This window comes from Bos grunniens, chromosome 11 (genome assembly GCF_055505025.1).
Source record: "Bos grunniens cultivar Pamir isolate PY7600 chromosome 11, Bosgru_T2T1.0, whole genome shotgun sequence".
Lineage (NCBI taxonomy): Eukaryota > Metazoa > Chordata > Mammalia > Artiodactyla > Bovidae > Bos > Bos grunniens.
In genome coordinates, this window is record NC_141175.1 from 10523557 (window position 1) to 10545153 (window position 21597).

Below are 21597 nucleotides of genomic sequence, written 5' to 3' on the forward strand. Positions count from 1 at the left end.
GACCCAGGTTGATGGGCCTCCCTAGTGCCTGAGGACAGGGGGCCATGGACTTTACATCATAACGGAGGGCGTCTGGAGTACGATGCGCTAGATCTCCATCTTGTCTTGAGCAGATAACTTCGCCTCTCTGAGCCTCAAGTTCTGACCCACGAGATGGGGAGGAATGTTGTTACCTGGTCAGCCTGAGGTGAGAATCAGTGATAATGGAGGTAAAGTCCAGGCCCAGAGCCTGGACTTTATGCATGTAGCAGATGCTTAAATAAACGGGGCTCTGGCTACAGCCTGGGAGGACAGGCAGAGAGAGAAGGGGTGACATTCACAGCTGCCCTGTCTCCGGCACTGGCTACCTACCCCCACCAACCCACAGTGATGGTCACTTGCTGTCTATGGTGTTTTTCACACCTGTCCCTTTAGTGTTCATGAGACAGGTTTTCCTGTTATCCAAGCTTTAAGCAGAGAAGGGGCGTACCCCTGGCCCCCCCACCCCCGCCCCTTAAAGTCCGTGCGACCTTGTCCATCCTGAAAGGTCACAGGCCGCTCCCCGCTTCACAGCCTGCGGCCAGAGCTGCTGCTGCTGCTGCTGCTGTGTCGCTTCAGTCGTGTCCGACTCTGTGTGACCCCAGAAACGGCAGCCCACCAGGCTCCCCCGTTCCTGGGATTCTCCAGGAAAGAACACTGGAGTGGGTTGCCATTTCCTTCTCCAATGTATGAAAGTGAAAAGTGAAAGTGAAGTCACTCAGTCGTGTCTGACTCCCAGCGACCCCATGGACTGCAGCCCACCAGGCTCCTCCATCCATCAGGCAAGAGTACTGGAGTGGGTTGCCATTGCAGGTCTCTGCAAAGGTCGTCTGGACACGCTTGCCGGCGCCACCCTGTGGGGACCCCACACAAAGGCAGTCTGGGGAGGGGGGCGTCACCTCACTTTCAGCCAGGGCTGACCTGGGGCTCCACCCACCCGTGTTTTTCTGATGTGGCAGCCGGTCATTGTTCTACCCCTCTTAAAATCTATAGATGACAGTCAGCTTGGGGTTTTACGATTTACTGAAAATCCAAGACAAAGGGGGACTTTTTTGTCTTGTTTTTGCTGTGACAGGTTTAGAAATTTGTTGTACTATATTGATTCAATTTTCCTTGATTTCAGCCATCTTTCAATAATGCAACCTGCTTCTGCTAGCCGGGTACACAAGAGAACACCCAGAGGAGCTGAGAATATTGAAATGGTTCTTCCATTTCCATCTCTGAGACGGATGTCCCTCTCTGAGGAGAGCCGGCTGCAAGCATGTGACCGCTTAACAGCCGTCTCCACACAGAAGACGACATGCACGCCGGCACTGTCTGATGGAAGTGGGGAGACCACCGGGAGAGCTGACCCCCAGTTTCGTTCTGTTATCGCCACTCTCTGTCCTCAGAGGTGTCACATGTGCTTCCAAATCCTGGGATCTCTTTTTATTAGGAAAACATCCAAACTCTTTCTAACCAGGCTGCCAAGTGGGGTTTGGCTTTATCAAGCACAATGGAATGTGTCCTGATCCTTCCTCTAAATCGTGAAACGGCTCGGACATTTCCTCAAACCCCTACTGGAGGCAAATAATACAGCTGAAGGATAGAGCCAACTCCGCGCCCTGGCCCCAGCCTCTGCCTTCTTTAAGCCGAGACTTTTTTTTTTTTAACAAAATGAAGCAGCGTTGACTGTTCCGTGTTATCATGTAAAACCTTCCGTCATTACTTTAAGTAATACACACATTAAAAAGAGAGCTTCTTTTTCTAAGAAGTAAACTTGAGTGAAAGCGTCTTTCTCAGAGGGCTGCCCCACCCCGAGGTCCCTTCTTGTGCCTGGAACACACCCTTAATGTGGAAGGGAGACGCCGGGCCGGCCAGCGAGGACCCGGGCCCCACCTGCCCCATCCTGGGGAGCTTGCTTACCTCTTTTTCAATTTCTGCCAGAGATTTGATGGTGATTCCCAGGAGATCAAAGGGCTGCATCTGAAAATACATCGAGTCATCCTCTTACGTGGCTGGAAAAATTGCTGCTTCACATTTGCTCTTCTTCACAACTGCGACACTTCAAACCCCACTGCGATCTGGTGTTTTCTCCACTCCTTTGCCACAGAAACCATCAGTGTGACTCCACAGTGCTGCAGGAGCAGACTCAGAAAACCTGGCTGCCGCCGGGCCCCTTCTGGTGGGGACTCCTGCTTAGGCACCCAGGTCGGGGGCGGTCACAGCGCTCCTGAAAGACCATCGCTGTCACCAGTCATTTCTGCCTCTCGTCTCTCTCTGACTGCACCCCCCATAACCCTCCCCGGAAAGGCCAGTATGCTCTTTCTGCAGCCAGGGGGATGCAGGTACCCACGGCTTCACTACACTGCCCTGACCACCCCCGCCTGTGTGTTGGAACAGGTCTGAGGAACTCTGGGGAGGCAGGCAGCCCATCTCTTGCCTGGGACTCCTTAACATCAGGGAAGGGGGTGGAGGGAATTCTAGGTCATTTAAAATGCCAGGTGAATGAACTAACCAACTGCCTATCAATGGTCATTTGAGAAATCAACAGTGGTGGAAAATAATAACACCATTTTAATGGGGTGTTTGTTTCTAAAACTTCATAGAGATGGGGACCTTTCTTCTTTGAAAACACTGGCTTTTCCACAGCCAGCACGAAAAATTAAACCACAGGGCAACGAGAGTCAGCTGGAGGCCCAGAGAAGCCTGGGCTGAAGCACCCGGTGAGGGGCAGAGGGAGCCCTGTCTCCAAGGTCCCTGGCCAGGGTCCCCTCTGGGATCCCCATGGTCTGTATTCCCAAGGCAGCTCCGTGGGGTTAGCAGCTGGGGGTGAACAGGTGAAACCCGAGAGTCGGATAAAACCCCCGGAGGCCTTCGTGGTTTTGAACTGCAGCCCAGAGGCAGGGGGCAAGAGCTGGAGTCTGAGCAGGGCCAGTGGGGGGATTCCCTGAAGGCCGGCTCTGAGCCCCAGGACCTGGATTCTGACGGGACTCAGTGCCTCCGCCTGCTTCTAGGTGGGATGTAGCAGGACAGGTTAATCCCTCCATCAACCTCCTCTCTGGTTACAAAGCATCAGTGGGCGGGCCCCTCCCGGCCAGGCCGGGCTGCCGGGAGATTAGAGAGAGAAGCAAGGGGAAGTGCTGGACTTGGCCTGTGGCCGCCTGCCTGAGCACTCGCTGAGTCGGCAGAGCCCGGACTTGGGACGGGGCCACCGAATTAGGCTCTCGGCTCCTGAAGCTGCGCTGCCTGCGACCACAAAACAGTTTGGCTTTCTCCTGCTGCCAGCCCGCGCGGCGTGAGCATGGGGCCGCCTGCCCGCGCGGCCCGGGATCCAGCGGTGGTCCAGCTGTTGTATCATTAGGCTCTAACTGCCCCACTAAACTTGCCCGCTTGGAGCCGCAGCGCAGGACAGAATGGCCTCTCCAACTGCGTGGGCGGGAGAGGTGCCAGCGTCTCCATGGCAACACAGCCAAGTGGAGTGAGTGGTCGGCTGAAGTTACACAGGCTCCTCGTGTCAACATCACGGGCGTGTATTTTTCTTTTTTTTTTTTTTTTTTCAAGATTAAGCTGCTTACCAGAAGGGTTCAGAGGAGGCCTATTATATTTCATGAAAATGGAAACTCTAGGGCAGGTCAGATCGCAAGCTGGGTGGTTTTAAACTGGATCCAAGAAAAACACTTTTGCTTGAAGGACTCCGAGCTGGTGCCCAAACCAGGGCTGTCATGTTTATTAACTACTCAAGAGCAAACTTCTGCAGCAAGGATTTGAAAAAAATCCAGAAACAAGTCTACTGAGCCCGCAGACCAGGCCTGCACCACTGAGGGGTGCAGGCACCGCCGGAGACAGGGCACAGGGGTGCCAGATGGGCCCTGCAAGGCCGTGCATGCCTCTCAAGGTGTGGGGTCTGGCCTTCAGGTCTGGCTAGTTCACTCATCCCTCTGTCACTAAAGACGGTTTGGGGGCCCAGCCTGGCCTCGGTTCCCTCTTGTGTACCGTGGGGTCTGGGTTGGCCTGCCGTGGGCGATGGACCCACAGCTGCCGGGCAGCTGCCTGCGTGAACAGGCCCAGCCCTGCCATTCAGACGCCTGTGACTCAGAGCAGAGAATGTGGTCATCACAGGATGTGGCAATGACAATGGGAAAGGGTTAGCAGCTTGCTTTCTGCTGAACATTGTCAATGTTAAATAAAAAAGAGCAGAAATTAACAAGGTGAGCTTGGAAACCAGGAACATTTACAGCCAGCGAGGTTCAGAACAATTCACCATCACAGCTGAATCAAGAAGCCTCGGCTGTGGTTGCGTCTGAGTGTGTCTGTTCGTCTGTCTTGCTCCCTCCCCACCCTTATCCTTTCTTTTCTCTCACTTATCAAGAACCTTCTAGGCACAGCTACAGAGTCCTGCTCTTGAGCTTCCGGTGGTGGGGGGTGAGGCACAAAGGTAGCGATGGATGATTCTGGCAAGGGAGGGGTTTGGGGGCTGCCAAGATGGCCCTGCAGCGCTGTGAAGAGAAGGGCTTAGGCTAGGGGTGGAGGGAGCTGAGGGGGAGGGCAATCATGCAAGAAACTTACACTTTCTGGAACACAAGAAAACTTCTCTGAAATCATAAAAGGCACACCATCCATGGCTGCAAAAGAAAAGGGGGAAAAAAAAGTGAAAATAAATGGCATTGCAGATCCACTGACATTCAGTAACTTGAGCTATTGACACGGACAGTACAGGGCGGTCAGGGGCTGGAGCCGGCTGACACGTGCACAGGTGAGTGGGGCCGAGGGCGACGTGTGCCCAGGTACCATCCGTGCTCCTAGGACACACACCTGGTGAGCGAGGCAGACACCCAGAGGGAAGTACAGACAGGAACTGTGAGAGCAAGGACAGTCCGGAGCCCACCCAGGGTCCCAGCTGTGAGTGGGGGGAGCTACTGAGGGGCTGGGAGCAGGACAGAGGCTCACAGGGTGGAAGGGACAAGGCTGGGGGCTCGGGGTGGAGGCGGGCAGTGAGTGTGTTCATGAGGTGCCCTCCTGGCCGAGTCCTGATCACAGCCAGGCTGTCAGGCTCACAGGAAAGGTCCAGGTTCGGGGGGAAAGAGTGGTTCTGGAGTCAAAAAGACTGGGTTGAACCCTGGCCACGACCTTGGGTGTGCTTGGGTTTAAAAGGAGGGCAGTGCGGCCTGTGTAGGAGTTGGTGTGAGCTGTCCATGTGAGCTCGGCAGGTGGGCCTATGCAGCCACCACTGCTGGCTCCTGGTCTTTTAGGGCTGGATGGAGGCTCAACTGTCTGCTCAGTGTTCAGAGGACACAGAAGCGGTGGGAATGGGCCCCCAAAAGGGAAAACAGGGAAGGCAGGGGTCAGGGGTTCAGGTTCTTTCCCGCCGCCCTGCATCCACAGTGTCCCCAGGTCATCATCGCCACCAAGTCACGACCTGGGGCTGCCCCTCTTCTCCTGGGATGAGGGATTCCTACGTCCATGTGGAAACCCTGGCACCCAGGGAAACAGGTCACCCTGGACAGAGCGTGACACAGGCGCTCCTAGTGTGAAGGCTGGGCAGCCACAGGCTTGGGAGATGGGCAGGGGCTTCTCCTGGGGTCCAGCATCCCCATCAGCCCCGAGCAGGGGCCAAACTGGCCTCGCTAGTCCCAGCCACAGGCACGGCATGGGGGGGCCTCACGGTTTTCTGGTGAGTTGTGGTTACGGAAAGATGTGGAGTGATGAGTTAGTTCCCTGGGAATGAAGGTCCCCACTTTCCCTGTCGTCTCGGGGTTGGAGGGCCTTGTCTGGGACACTGGTGGTGGACAATGGTTTTTCTTTTTTTTAGTCCTAAGAAATAGAGAGTCGCAGAAGCAGAAAGAAGAAAAGGAAGTAAGAAAAGAATTCTGGGACAAATCCTCTCTGATCAACAAGATGAGCCAAATGTCTCATTTTAAGCTACTTCCATCATTTCTGGGGAGGGAGAAAATGGACCTTCTCTGGGAAGTATGAAAAGGAACTAGCGTGGCCAGCTACCCTGGATCAGCCGGGGGTGGACCTCGCGCCAGCTCCCCGCAGCCGGCCCTACTACGGCATGGGACACCCCCTCCTTTCCTGGGAGGGCTGCGTGGGCCATGGGGCTCGGACAGAGACATCTGTGGTCAGAGACCTTGCATCACAGAGGCCCCGGGGACCTGCCCTCCCTGCCTGGAGACCCAGCTAAGCACTGGGGACAGTGTGACACCTCCCAGGAAGGAGCAGGGAGCCCACTGTCACCTTAAGCAGTATGTCATATACACAAATATACTAAGGAAATCTGAGCACCTACACGCATTCTACATGCATGGAGAAGGAAATGGCAACCCACTCCAGGATTCTTGCCTGGAGAATCCCATGGACGGAGGAGCCTGGTGGGCTACAGTCCATGGGGTCACAAAGAGCCGGACATGACTGAAGTGACACAGCCATGCATGCGCATTCACAGCTGGAAAATACAGCCCTTAACAGATGATCCCTGAAAGGCTGCGATGCCTTCTAGAATAGACAGGACAAGGCCCACTCAGAACCCAAGGGAAGGGCCAAGCTCCCTTCCCCGCAGTTGCCACTGTCCATCCACCGTGGCTGGAAGTCAAGGCTCACCTCACGTGGCACTCTGACCCTGGCTGCTTCCTGATGCAGGCCAGTGGGCGTGCAGCACTGGCAGCATTTCTGATCACTCACAGACAGGTGGTCAGGGGCCACATAGGTGGAAGCAGTGACTCTAGTCTCTGGCCCTCCTATGAGGGATACTTGCTATTTCTGACAGCAAACCTGCTTCTTCCACACCAGGGCCTTTCATGGTTTTGATAATACTACATGCTCGCCAAGTGTCTAGCTGGCCTTTGGCCAGCTCTTTTCCAACAGACCTACGGGCCAGGAGGTGACTATGTGCGCCAACAGCCCCAAGTCACACCCACCACTGTCCTCTGGATCCACACTTCCCTCCATAGTCAGTCCCCTCGTCATGAAGCCACCGCCCACATCCTGCCCACCCCATGTCAGATGCTGGGAACCACAGCCTACTTTACCTGTCCCTCAAACTCTCAAAGCCCCTGTGGTCACCTGCCCTGGCTGCATTCCTGGGCTGGGAACCCTGTCTGGTCATTCACTGGGCTTTCTGCCCATCATAGTGTCTGGAGGTTCTGGAAAGATATGATGAAGATTGCCCTTCTCACTGGTGACATCTGTTTCCATCAAAATGTCAATGTCTGTTCTGTGAACTTGTGTTCTGAAAATGTGGTACGCTGACCTGCAAGGGCCGGATTACTACAGGAAATGAGAGTCCTGGGGAGCACTGGGCAGGAGTGAGAGACACGAGGCTGGAGTCACAGCTGCACCCAAAGGGAAGGGACAGGAATTGCCAAGGAGGGGTGCTCCCTTCCCCCCCTTCACCCTATGTCCACCCCCGTCCCTCCACCATCCCTCTGGGGTCAGCTCAGCATGTCCTCTTGCAGGACGCTGTCCCTGAAGTCCTGCCTGCCCCGCTGGGTGCCTGGCTAGGGCCGCGTCTCCTCTGCTGGCCATGGGCCTCTGACTGTCCACATCTGAGTCAGCTCTGTGTTCCTATCCCAGCACAGGGGGTGCCTGGGGAGCTCAGCATTCCCTGTAACGGGGCTCCAGGCTGGGATACCTCTGGGGAGAAGGGAGGATGCGTTCCCAAGACTGAGAAGCAAGAGGCAGTGTGAGGGTGGCCCTTAGCACAGTGGGGTGATGGCCTCCTGATGGGGTTGAGCAGCAGAGGGGCTGCTGTGGAGAACCACGCGGACCTAATCCCACCTTGAGGGGAGCCGTCTGGGGAGGGAGAGAGAGATGAGAATCTGGGGATGTTTCCACCTCATCTTAAGAGTTTAGGATGGGAAGATGGGCAGAGCCAGATACTCCTTGCATTCTTCTAGAGAACAGACTCTAACAGTCTTGGAGGAAAAGAGAGTGAATCCACGGGGTCCTGGGGGCAGAAGCTGCTGAATGGGCAGGCGCTGCCTCAAGAGGAACAGCCTCTGGGGTGACACGCTCGGACTCCCTGAAAAGGGGAGCCAGGTCCCCAGGAGCCGCTGAGAGTCTGCTGAACAGATGATCTGCCAACCAAGTTTCATTTATTTAAAAAAAAAAAAACCTAGCATAGCCAAGATTATGGTAGGCTGAAAGAAGGCAGATTTGAGCAAAGCATTTGACAAATTTCTCACGTTATCTGAACAGACAAGACAGATAAGTACGGTTGGACAATGTTAAGGGTAGGAGAATCCATAACTGGTTGGACTAGATGTTCAAGAAGCTGATTAATAGATTGACACTGACCTCAAGCAACCTCTCTGGAGGGTGCCCAGGGCGTTATCAATTACTTCAGTGAAGGCACGCAGAGTAGGCATATCCGATATGCGGCCGATGGGGACAGCCCACAGACTGGATAAGGGAGAGAAATCCAATAGAGATCTCAAGAAGTCAGGGTCATGGGCTAAATTTAATAGATGGAATTTGTTAAAGGTCAGTGTTAAGTCCTGGACCTTGGGTCCAAAATGCCAACTGCGTCAGACGGAATGAAAGAGATGTTCACGCTGGAATAACAGCAGAAGACACAGAAAAACACTTGTCTGTAGTGGAACAAGTCAACAATGTGACCTGGCTGTTTAGAAGTTGGGAGCTGCCATTGTACGCGACAGCACAGCCGTCCCCATGCCAGGGTGGGGGAATCACCACCTTGGTCTGTTCTGGGCTCAACGGAGGGGTTCCATGCTGGGATTGCACTCTCAAGACCACTGTCCTGGACAGCTTGGTGAGGGACCTGAGGCCAGCCCACAGGAGGGAAGGAGAGGAAGTCATCAGATCTGCTGCTGTAGGGGGAGGCCTGACCATACCCGGCACCCAAGAGCCCAGTGTCCCGCATGCGAGAAGAAGTGCAGCTAGATGGGTTCTGGTCCAGACAGAAGAGGGGCTTCCCTGGTGGCTCAGCAGTAAAGAACCTGCCCAGCAATGCAGGAGACGCAGGTTTGATTCCTGGGTCGGGAAGAGGCCCTGGAGAAGGAAATGGCAACCCACTCCAGTATTCTTGCCTGGGAAATCCCATGGGCAGAGGAACCTGGTGGGCTACAGTCTATGGGGTCGCACAGAGTCGGATACGACTGAGTGACTGAACAACCACCATCACCAGATAAGAGAAGCCTTGGAGGTGAACATGGTCAAGCGTCTGCACGTGTTCTGAGAGCTGTCACAAGAAGAGGGGCTGGCATCAGGGCACGATTTCCGGGGGAGACCTTGTCCTCCTCTGGAGAAGCCGGAAGGAAGGGCACAGCACTGGCTGAGAAAGTTCCAGACACACGGCCACTTGTCAGGGGGTTAGAGAGGGATCTTGTGTATCGGTAGAAAAGCTGATCTGTGGGACTGCTACATCCCCTTCTAATTCCAGGACATCCATCTCTATTCTCCCTATCTGGGCAGCTTTTCCACATTTTAAGATATCTAGAGGCTTGTGAGACATAATTCTTAAAATCAATGGTGCTCATTTTTTACATGTTCCAAAAGATTCATAAATCATCGTCCGTGCTCCTCGTGGGGGAGCATGTGTCTTCCTCACCGTGCTCTGGTGCTCTGTCCTCATCCCACTCCTCCCCCAGCCTTCAACCACTGCCGAGTCCCAGTGAGAGTGACACGCGGTGGAGGGGCTGAGGGGGAGCCGTGAGCAGGGGCAGCCCCCACAGAGCCACCGCTCAGGGGGTACATGTTCGTTCCCCCCCTCACCAGGCCTCCCAGGCAGCCTGGGCTTGCACAAGGCTCTCACATGAACACAGCCTGACCGATCCATGGGCACAACCCAGAGGCAGGACACAGAGGTCTGTCCTTTCCTCACTGGCACTGAAGGTGGAGCTTCCGGGGCCCAGAGCAATCCATTGTCCCAGTCCCGTGACCCCCTGAAACCTTGGATGTAGCAGAACTTCTCCCCTGCCCAACTCTAGGCCAGAGAGAGTGTGAAGGAAAGGAAACCGCATTTACTGACCACACCCAAGAGAGCCAACGTGCACCAAATAACGTCCTCCACGATAGTCATGGGCAAGTTAACGTTTAAGGAACCCAAGGCTGAGGCGTTAGGGAGTTTGATGGGGCCAGGATTTGAGCCCAGGTGCCCAGCTGGCAGTGGCAATGCCATGGCTGTGGCAGGGAGGATGTGCAGCAGATGTGTGGCCATCTCACCCCTCTGGGCCTTGGCCGCCCTGCCTGTAAAGCGGGGACCACAGGGCATCTGCCCCAGGAGGGGCTTCTGTGCAGGCCCACAGCCCTGCGCCAGGCAGGCCACCTTTCAGGACTAGGACGAGTGCTCTCTTCGTCTTCTTCCTTCCCCCCTCCCCCTTTTTCTCTTTTTCAATTTTACTTTTGGTGGCAGTTTTAACAAAACCCTGATCCTCGGCACCCAGCGGCACACAGCAGATGAAAGCAAGGATGTGCCGTGGGCTCCGTAGCGCAATTAGCATTCTCCTAAACAAACGAGCTTCAACAGAGCTGTAATTAAGCAGGCCTGTAATTAAGTATATGCCCTTTATCATAACGATCATGCTTAAAAATGGCATGATGCATGGAACTCTGTTATTAATGCTGTAATCCCAAACTGAAGTGCGACTACATAGAAATCAGCGTGTCAGGCCTGTCACCGGAGTGTTTGTAAAATACATTACAGAAAAAAAACCAGGAAACAATGAGCTCATTCAACTGTTCTTTTTACAATCAGGCACTACAAGTCAAGAGGATTGTGAATGCTTACAGAATCTGCAAGGTTTAAACAAATAAAGCTCTAATCTGCTACTATATTAATACCACTCCCTCTTCTAAAGAAGGAAAGGAGGTGGGGGGGGCAGTTATTTATTTATTTTTTTCCCAACTGACCGTGCTACCTGCCTTTGCTTTCCTTGGGGGAAGAAGTCTGATTTGCATGTCATTTCTGTTTGGACATAAATTGGATTCGTTTGCACAGACACCTCTGCCATGAATCTGCGGGAACTCTGCCTGGCAACAAGAGAGGGCCATAGCTCCTGCGTATGGGAACTATAATTTTACTTGCCAAGGCAATCCCTCGGTGCCTTCCCTTCATTCTCGCCTCCACACACACATACCTTTGGACTTCTGCAGGCTCAACACAAACCCACTGCTGACCAGCTCCCAAAGGCACCGGGCCCAGGACCAGCTGATGCCTTCCTCAAAGAGGAAATACTCCAACTGACACATGAATTACTTCCAGCACACTCGATCCAGAGATTCATAAAGTCATAGGTTAAAATGTGACCCTCATGCTGGGAAAGACTGAAGGCAGGAGGAGAAGCGGGCGACAGGGGACGAGATGGTTGGATGCCATCACCAACTCTATGGACATGAATTTGAGCAAACTCCAGGAGATGGTAAATGACAGGGAAGCCTGTCGTGCTGCAGTCCAGGGGGTCGCAGAGTCGGACACGACTTAAGAGACTGAACAACAATGGCGAAAATGTAAAATTTTTAAAAAGACTCCACCACAAGCATCTCAACTGTCATCTGCTTACAGCTGCCAAGTGGTGTTAAGTGAGCTCAGTTGTGCTTCCTCAGAAGTCCTCGCAGAGATGAGGGTGAACAACGTGACTTATTGGCAGGCAGTCATTTTCACAATAAAATTACATGCAGTTGGAATGGTGGGAGGCCTTTAATTCTGTGTACCTGCTTGGGGCTCAGAGCTGTAAATAATCAGCAACCCGGCCCTTTCTTTCCCCCTTTCCTAGGGCATTTCAAAAGTCCTTTACAGTCTGTGATGGGAAAAATGCCAACAACTCAAGATCTCAGGGCCATTTCTCAAAACTCATTTGCAAACCAAAACGGCCAAGCCCGGTCTGCTTTCTCTGATTTCACTTTGGGGAAATTCCTTGGAAGATATTTGTGGACGCCCCAGAGCTGTCTGCTAGGTGACATTCCAATTGAGTTTACACAAGGCCAACAGCTTCCTTCTGGATCCCCATAGTAATCAGTTTAGCCACGTTACTTGTAAGCCAAAAGCACTGCTTTATCGGCCACAACCAGAGCCTCCCAAGTCCCATGCATGACGCGGCTCCGTGGGAGGAAGGAGGCAACTGTCCTCGTGGAGGGGGACAGGCACGCCTGGTCCGCAGTACACTGCTGGGAAGAGGCTGGGGGCCTGTGGCAGGCACCCCCTTGCCTACACCTCTGACTCAGGACAAGCATGTCATCTCTCTGAGCCTGCTTCTTGACTGCAGAAGGAAGGAAGTCATACCTGGACGGCTGCAAAGTTTAAATGAGGTTAAAAATGTAAAGCCCCAGGTACAAACTAAGTCCTCAGTAACTATCAACAGCCCTGCACTAGATGGAAAAGCCGTCTAAGATAGACCTTTCTTTCTCTCTGCTTTTACATAAAAACACAACTGCATCCACATTCAATTACGTAATCTGAGGCCAAAGGCTTTTGGGGGTGCAGAGGCAAAGCCTGCCCGGGACGGCCTCCCTGGGTGCCCCGACCTCGGCTCTCCTGGTGTCTGCCGTCCCTACAGTCACAGGTCAAGCTCACCTGTGAGAGCAAGGCCCATGCTGGTCCAGATGCTAAACGTCCCCTGGAAAAGAGCCCCCAAAGCCAAGAGAACAAAACTGCCCCTGGGTGTCAGGAGGCTAATTTTACCAGGTTAGGCAGAAAGCAACAGTTAGAACTGGACATGGAACAACAGACTAGTTCCAAATAGGAAAAGGAGTACGTCAAGGCTATATATTGTCACCCTGCTTATTTAACTTATATGCAGAGTACATCATGAGAAATGCTGGGCTGGAGAAAGCACAAACTAGAATCAAGATTGCTGGGAGAAATATCAATAACGTCAGATATGCAGATGACATCACCCTTATGGCAGAAAGTGAAGAGGAACTAAAAAGCCTCTTGATGAAAGTGAGAGAGGAGAGTGAAAAAGTTGGCTTAAAGCTCAACATTCAGAAAACGAAGATCATGGCATCTGGTCCCACCACTGCATGGGAAATAGATGGGGAAACAGTGGAAACAGTGGTTGACTTTATTTTGGGGGGCTCCAAAATCACTGCAGATGGTGACTGCAGCCATGAAATTAAAAGACACTTACTCCTTGGAAGGAAAGTTATGACCAACCTAGACAGCATATTGAAAAGCAGAGACATTACTTTGCCAACAAAGGTCCATCTAGTCAAGGCTATGGTTTTTCCAATGGTCATGTATGGATGTGAGAGTTGAACTGTGAAGAAAGCTGAGCGCCGAAGAATTGATGCTTCTGAACCGTGGTGTTGGAGAAGACTCTTGAGAGTCCCTTGGACTGCAAGGAGATCCAACCAGTCCATCCTAAAGGAGATCAGTCCTGGATGTTCATTGGAAGGACTGATGCTAAAGCTGAAACTCCAATACTTTGGCCACCTCATGTGAAGAGTTGACTCACTGGAAAAGACCCTGATGCTGGGAGGGGTTGGGGGCAGGAGGAGAAGGGGACGACAGAGGATGAGATGGCTGAATGGTATCACCGACTCGATGGACATGAGTTTGAGCAAACTCCGGGAGTTGGTGATGGACAGGGAGGCCTGGCGTGCTGTGATTCATGGGGTTGCAAAGAGTCGGACACGACTGAGCGACTGAACTGAACTGAGGCAGAAATACGGCACTTTTCAAATAAAGATGCCTTCACGCCACAAATGAATGGTCTCTGAGGTTCTATTTTGTGTGGGTAATTAGGAAGTCCCCCCATATCTCTGCCCCTACCTTCCAAATGCACAGCACCTGACGATAACTGTCACTTCAGTCCTATAGCCTGCTTCACTTTTCTGCATCCCCACATCCTAGGAGGAGTCTGGGGGCCCTCCAGCCCTCCTGCCCCACCATTCCAAGAAGCACCCCAGAGGGCCCCAGGGGCTGTGCAGGAGGACCCTCGAGGGTCTCTGCTGGGCGGTGGGAGCCCATGTAGCTGGGCCATGGGTGGCTGCCAAGCCCACCACGCCCTCGAAATACATGAAGGAGAACACCCTCACTTGGCTGCAGAAAGTGAAAAGTGAAGTTGCTCAGTCGTGTCCGACTCTTTGCGACCCCATGGACAGTAGCCTACCAGGCTCCTCCATCCATGGGATTTTCCAGGCAAGAATACTGGAGTGGGTTGCCATTTCCTTCTCCAGGAGATCTTCCGGACCCAGGGATTGAACCCGGATCTCCTGCACTGGAGGCAGACGCTTTACCGTCTGAGCCACCAGGGAAGTATAAAACTCTGTAAGTACTTCAAGGCTTGGGGCAGGGACCAACTGCATTTCCCTCAAAGTAAAGATAAAATCCAGTTAAGCGACACCTGCCCCCGTGGCTTGTTGAGGAGCTCCCGGGCGGGTCACTATCACCATGTGTTCACACCTGCTTCCCCAGCGTACACACACAAAATCTCCTCCATGAGCTCGAGAGCAACACAAGGGCCTCTGTGAGTGCAGAACAAGAGGCAGAACCGAGGGGCCAGCCCAGGGGTACTGCCACCAGGGGCAAGCATGTTGCTCAGGGAGGTGGGCGAGGTCTAAACCGAGCCGGTCAACCCACAGCCACTGTCCTGTGACTGAGGCCAAGCCTTGACGGGGACGGGACAGACCTGGCAGGGTCGGACCCAGCGCAGGAGATGAACTTTGTTCTCCAGGGCTCTTCCCACTGTCTCAAAACCAACTCATACATATTTTTAAGTTTTCTTTTTCTCAACCTCTCAATAAATGAATGTTTTCTAAAGAAACAATTCCAGTAGTCCAGTTACGTGAAAGTGCCCCTTGACTGCAGAGCCCTGTCCTCTGGGGCAGCCGGGGTAGTGGTCTGCATACGGCCCCTGCAGTCCCTCCATTTCCTGTGTTTGCCTATTAGCTTGCAAGTCAAGAAGAAATGTAGCATTTTTTTGGGTATAGGCTTCCCTGGTGGCTCAGACAGTAAAGAATCTGCCTGCTAATGCAGGAGACCCAGGTTTAATTCCTGGTTCAGGAAGATCCCCTGGAGAAGGGAATGGCTACCTACACCAGTGTTCTTGCCTGGAGAATTCCATGGACAGAGGAGCCTAGCAAGCTACAGTCCAGGCAAAGACTTCATGACTGAAGCGACTAACACTTTCACTTTTTCCTTTTTCATTGGTGTTTTTAACAAAAATAGCATTACAGCATAACTGACTGTTCTGCAGTTTGTTTTTTCCACCTGTCAGAGAACTTGTGTTGGGGTGGCTACAGATCTATCCCAGTCTTTGTTACAGCTGCACCGAAAAAAGGGTGGAGACAATGGAGGGCCAGCTCACAAGGAGCCTTGACTGCCATCTACAGTGGCCTGAATGTCCCCGTGAGGCCCCTGGGAAAGCACTGAAGGGTTCTGAGCTGGAAAGGACCTATCATGTTTATATTTTAGGGATGTCTCCCATGCTGCGATGAGAGTAAGGCTGGAGGTGGGGCAACCTGGAGGAGGTTCTGACAGCAAATCACGGGATGCTGGGGGCCTGGGCTAGGACTGTGACAGTGAGAACAGAGGGGAGGGGACAGGGGGAGGGATATTTAGATGGCACAATCAAGAGATGCGGTGATGGGCTATGGAGGAGCAAGGGCAGAGGAGTCAAGGGTGCTTCTGAGGTGTTCTGAGGTTCAAACAGTTGGGAGAAAGGGTGCTGGGCATGGATGTGGGGACGGGGACGGGAAGTGCAGGGCGAGCTGGAGGGTCCCATTTTGGATGTGTGAAGTCTGAAGGGCTTGTGAGACATCCAAGCGAAGACACTGGCCAACATGGTGCGGAAACAAGCACCAGGAGTGCAAGGCTGGTTGGTGAGGACTGCCCGGATACAAGTACAGGAAGGAGACCTAAGGGAGTGTTTGGCTGTTACCTGCATTGTGATAACTGAGGACAGGTGGGCCCAGGATGGAACACTGAAGGATGCTGACTGTTAATGTGCAGGCTGCGGCAGAGAAGTTGGCAAAATGACGGGAAGAAGACGAGAATGTACTCTGAAAGTAGATGTGTCAGCAGGAACCTGGTTTTAATAAGCAGATACGTGTCTATGGGTATACTTTGGCTTTGCAGATAGGTTCGTTTGTGCCACATTCTAGATGCCACTTATAAGTGAAGTCATATGGTATTTATCTTTCTCTGTCTGACTTACTTTACTTAGTATGATAATCTCTAGTTGCATCCATGTTGCTGCAAATGGCAACATTCCATTCTTTTTTATGGCTGACTGGTATTCCATTGTGGGTTTCCCAGGTGGCACAGTGGTAAAGAATCTGCCTGCCAATGCAAGAGATGCAAGAGACATGGGTTCGATCCCTGGGTTGGGAAGGTATCCTGGAGGAGGAAATGGCAACCTGCTCCAGTAGTCTTGCCTGGAAAATTCCATGGACAGGGGAGCCTGGCGAGCTACAGTCCTTGCCATCACAAAGAGCTGGACACGACTGAGTGACTGAACACAGTATTCCACCGTACACAGAACAGACTTGTGGTTGCCGAGCGGGAGAGGGAGGGGAAGAGGGATGCACTGGGAGTTCCGGGTTACTAGATGCAGACTACCGCGCTTAGAACGGATAAACAACAAGGTCCTGCCGTACAGCACGGGAACTATATCCAATCTCCTTGTATAAACCATAGTGGGAAACAGTATAAAAAAAAAAAAAAAGAATGGATACATGTGTATAACTGAGTCAGTCCTGAATATTCACTGGAAGGACTGATGCTGAGGCTGAAGCTCCAGTACTTTCACCACCTGATGTGAAGAACTGACTCACTGGAAAAGACCCTGATGCTAAGAAAGATTGAAGGCAGGAGGAGAAGGGGACGACACAGGATGAGATGGTTGGATGGCATCACTGACTTGATGGACATGATTTTGAGTAAGCTCCAGGAGTTGGTGATGAACAGAGAAGCCTGGCATGCGGCAGTCCATAGGGTTGCAAAGAGTTGGATACGACTGAGCAACTGAACTGAGTCACTCTGCTGTACAGCAGAAATTAGCACACCACTGTAAATCAACTATACTTCAAAAGAAGAAAATCAGCTACAGAGGTGAACACATGTAGATATGTATATGTATATACATACACACATTTACATGTATGTGTATGTGCCCCAACACACACACATGTAATACACTTCTATCTCCTGGGGCCAGAGAAGCAGTGGCGCCTTGAAAGTGATGAGAATGCCCAGTGCCCCGATTTGGGATTCCAGGATTCTTCTCTAAAAGAAATGGGGCTCTTTGGAGAAGTGGCCGATTGAGTGCTGGGCAGGGAAGGAACACGCAACATCTTGTTGTACCAGAAAGTAAAGACTTTCTCAAAGAATGAGGGGAAAGCAGCAGAAGGTCGGGCCTCCCTTCACAGTGATGAGCTTCAAAATAAATAATGGTAAGAACGAATACAAATCCATTAGTCCACATCAATATACACAAACTGGGGATAAGAGAAAACTCTTCTTTATTATAAAATGCCAACTAAGAAATACTGAAGGAAGGATGGAGCAACAAAATCAACAGATGCTAAAACTAGGAGGTGAAAATCTGATTTGGAATGAGCTGTTTACATAGTCTGAAGTATTTCCCACAATGTATGCGTTAATTACAAAAGGAAAAACAGAAACTTCACGGTGAAGAAACCTGGCAAACAGCACTTCAACCAGCAAAACTTCACCACGGCCGAGTCACACCCACATCACAGACCTCCTGATACGATACACCAAGAATAAATAACAGTGAAGAGAACTGGCCGTGGAGCCAGGGGGCCCACATGGGGCCAGTCTGGTCTCAGCATCCTCATCTGAGTGAGTGAGCGGCTTGGGCTACATCAAGCCACCTGGCTGGTGCTCACCTGGCAACTTTCAAAAATTGCTGCTGCTGCTGCTGTTTCTCCCTGGGAGGTTCTGCTTTACTTGGTCTGAGGAGGGGGACTGAGGCATCAGTCAGTCTTCAAAGCTCCCAGGTGGCTGCAGTGTGCAGCTAGGTCTGCACAGCCTTGGGCCACGAGATGATGTCAAAAATCTGCCCCAGCCTTGACCTTCTTCAGTCTCACAAACGGTAAGAATCGCCCTAAGTATTAAATACGCATTGGTGATTGGAGACCTGGATTTAAGCTTCAGAAGAAACAATGGACGAAATCCACCCAGGCTGGCCCACTGTAGGTAACAGCTGATTTCTCTACCCTTCCTCTAGATTCTATGCAAAAAGCCTCAAAAGCAACAATCACGAAGGGTTATAGTAAGTTCTGGACCAGAGGCCTCCCCTCTCCTGGGGTTAAAGGGCAGAGAGAAGGTATCCAGGTTGTCCAGCACTGACCCATGCTCAGGGGAGCATTGCCCTGGGGTACCTGTCCAGGAGACAGCATCAGGGACACTTACACATGCATCCATAGTTGGATGGTATCACCGATTGAATGGACATGAATTTGGGCAAACTTTGGGAGGTGGTAAGGAACAGGGAGGCCTCGGGTGCTGCAGTCCCTGGGGTGGCAAAGAGTCGGACACAACTTGGTGACTGAACAAGAATTAAGCCTCTGCACGGCCCCATGAGTGTCACCACCCCGGCTCTGCAAAGGGCTCCGGAGCCCAGAAGGGAGGGGCTAGGTCAGGGCCACAAAACTGGTGCAGAAATGGGGACACCTCCCTGCGTGGCATGAAGCAGTCAGAGAAGGATGGGAGCAGAAAGCCGCAGTCAGGAAGGGTGAGCACCAGGATGGAAGGTACGCCGAGTGGAGGCTGTGAAGCGGCCAGCACAGGGCAGGCAGTGGTGATGGGTGGGGGGGTCCCCACAGGGTCTTCTGAGCACTTGCCCCAGGGATATAACACTTGTGGCCAAGACACATCCACCCCAGGGATCTTTGGAGCTGGCTTCAGTGCAGGACTCCTTGTGTAATTCCTTTTTGTGAACTCTTCAATTGTTTCCTCAAGTTTAAAGGTTGATATCCAAAGGTCTTAGCCCGGGCCCTGGCAAGCTGACCCCAACCTAGCTTTGCAGTCTCCCCCACCGGCTCCGTACACCTTGAGATCTAATTACTGTAACCTGTTTGCCACTTCTGACCAAGCCAGGCCTTCTGTTTACCATGCACCCGGCTCCTTGCTCTGTGCTCTGCCTGGAGAGCCCATTCCTGCCTGTGAACCCCTAAACCGGCTGAAAGTTACCCCTCTGGGTCACCTCCTGAGCTGTCACTTGTTGGAGTCAATGGCCTTGCTCCCAGTACTACTCTGCTCCTGTAACCCACCCCAGTGCCTTTCCCCAGATCAGGAGCTCCCTGCTAGCCCGGGGCCTGCAAGGACGTGGCAACCCTGGAAAACGAGGGAAGGCCGGCGTTCCCGAAGGAAGCTGTGTTTCCAGATGAGAATTCTCTAGTAGGACTCTATGAAAAGGGACATTCTAATTCCTTTTCTTCTGATTCCAGGATCAATGAGTAAGCTGTTAATTAACTGTTTATTTGCCCAAGTACTTTAATGATAAGACAACTGGCTAGAGCATCACACAGCTAGAAAGGTATACGTTATAAATTTTAAGATTTGGAAAGAGACTGCCCACAGGTTAAAGGAAAATGGAACAAAATGTGATTCTCTGGCTCCACAGCACACAGATGTCCTGATCTTGAGTAGTGGGATCGCGTTCACCAGGGCCTGGGCACCCCTGAGTGCAGGGGAGAACTCAGGATGAGCACCCTGGAGCCATGGCCTGAGCCACGAAGGGGCAGCCACCCCCGAAGGCCCCAAGTTTCATCCTCCCCAAGCTGCCGGGTGATTCCAAAAGCCCAGGCACAGTGGCAGACAGAAATGGACCAAATGACGTGGGAAGTCTGGCAGCAATCGAAATCCAACCTGTTTAAGTAAGACCGCACTGCCGTGTGCCTTTGAACCAGGTCATAACTTTATAATAAAACTTAATTTGAAGAGAGGAAAAAAATCAAACCATTTCTCTGTCTTGCATTTTTCTCAAACACTGGAATTCCCAGTTAAAAACCGAAGGCCTGGCCTTCCTCCCCCTCATGTAGCCAGACCTGCAGCTTCTGGCTGAGGTGGGCAGGCTGCTGGTGCCCACGGAGAGTGTGCAATGACAGGAGATGACAAAATTGCACTCCGTAGCAGGCACGGGGCACAGGCGTGCCCATCGACCTGCCCAGAGGCACCTTTCCAACCAGCGGGATGTTCAAGGGGCTCTTCCCTGGAAACAACTTCTCATGAGAACCATATATCACATGCCCCAAACTCAGCTCCGGCAGACAAGCTCCCAGGACCACGGTGATGTCAGAAAAAGGAGCAGCCAGAGACAAAACTGATGCCTAGGCTGACACCCGCTTTCATCTGGAATACTGGGGAGTGTCTCTGAAGTACAATGCCACCAAGTGCTCAGATTTCAGATTTAATATTAACCTTTAAAGGGCATGTCACAGAAATGTACTCTCTGAATACAGGTTGTGAGCTCACTTTGTAAGTCGATCACGGAAGCTGGGTGTGAGGCTGCCACCCGTCTCCGACTGCATCTGTCAGGGGCGTCTCCCTCTACCTGACAGTAATTCTAACCGAACCCAGCAGTCCCACAGACGAACAATTCACCACGGTTTGAGCTCAACCTTAAGGTTTAATAATAGAGCCCTGCTCATACTGCGCTCATTTCTAGAGCTGATGAACTTTCAGAGGCAACACGAGTTGAAATAATGAGTGCAGAGATGACAAAGAATTCTAATCCAAGGTTCTTTGAACTATCCGGTATAATAAGCACTTGTTCCTTTCTACAATGGGCACATAGAAAGAGAAATCTAAATAATAATTGCTGTAATTATCTTGAAAAACATGCAGAGATTAATGGTGATTATGAAAATCTGTATAATTGTTCCCTGAAATCATCACTGATGAAGTGGTATCTTGAAACGGCCGCAGAGGAGAACTTTTTTAACACCGAATGAACTCCATGTGGCCATGGCAACGTGACACTTGGCTTTCTCCCTGTTAAAACGTTACCCTGTGTTTATGAAATTGTTTTTCATCGTTTCCAAATACCCTGGCCTGAGTTTTAACTCTTCAGACCGGCGCCCTGAAAAGGTTCCAAGACTCCCTTAATGGGATGCATGGTGTCATTGTGGTTCAAAGCCCCAAGTTCAACTTGTTATTTATTCAAATAATTAATTACTCTTGTATCCATCGAGCAGTTTGTCATGACACATTAATGACTTGATAGACTTCTATGAACTGGTGAACACAGAACAGCAGAGCGTTTTTATCGTCATTTAATTTTAAAACGATCCTGTGTGAAATTATCTAGTCGTGAGTGATGGAAGCATAAAGAACAGAGTCAGCAAAGCCCCTTTTGGATCATTGCTTTATTAATGGTAACGTCAGGGAAATGAAAAATGCTAACATTGTCATATTCTGCTGCCGGGGCGGGGGGAGATGAATGGCTGGGGGAGTGGGCGAGGGCGCCGAGCGCTCCCTGCCAAGTGCACAAGTCCCTCCAGGCACCAGGTTGGGCAGGCCTTGCACACCCACACCCACGACTCCGCGAAACCACCTCCACGCCAGTGCTCCCTTCTGAGTTTATGGCTCTCGACGTCTGTTGTACTTTGAGTGTGTGGTCTTTTGTTTTTAAACTTGAATTTTCTGCTACTGATATAAGGAACCCTCAC

At 51.8% G+C, this 21597-nt stretch overlaps 1 protein-coding gene across 16 annotated transcripts in view; it reads right to left on the reverse strand.

The window, feature by feature from the left end:
- Positions 1-21597, reverse strand: part of MVB12B (multivesicular body subunit 12B) — a 194461-nt gene that overhangs the window by 23551 nt on the left and 149313 nt on the right. For all 16 annotated transcript variants that reach the window (XM_086325144.1, XM_086325136.1, XM_086325141.1 and 13 more), the window contains 2 exons: positions 4567-4622; positions 1924-1983 (listed from right to left, as the gene is read on the reverse strand). In XM_086325144.1, coding sequence (XP_086181270.1) covers positions 1970-1983; positions 4567-4622 — 70 coding nt within the window. In that variant the 3' untranslated portion in view covers positions 1924-1969. The remainder of the gene's footprint in view (positions 1-1923; positions 1984-4566; positions 4623-21597) is intronic.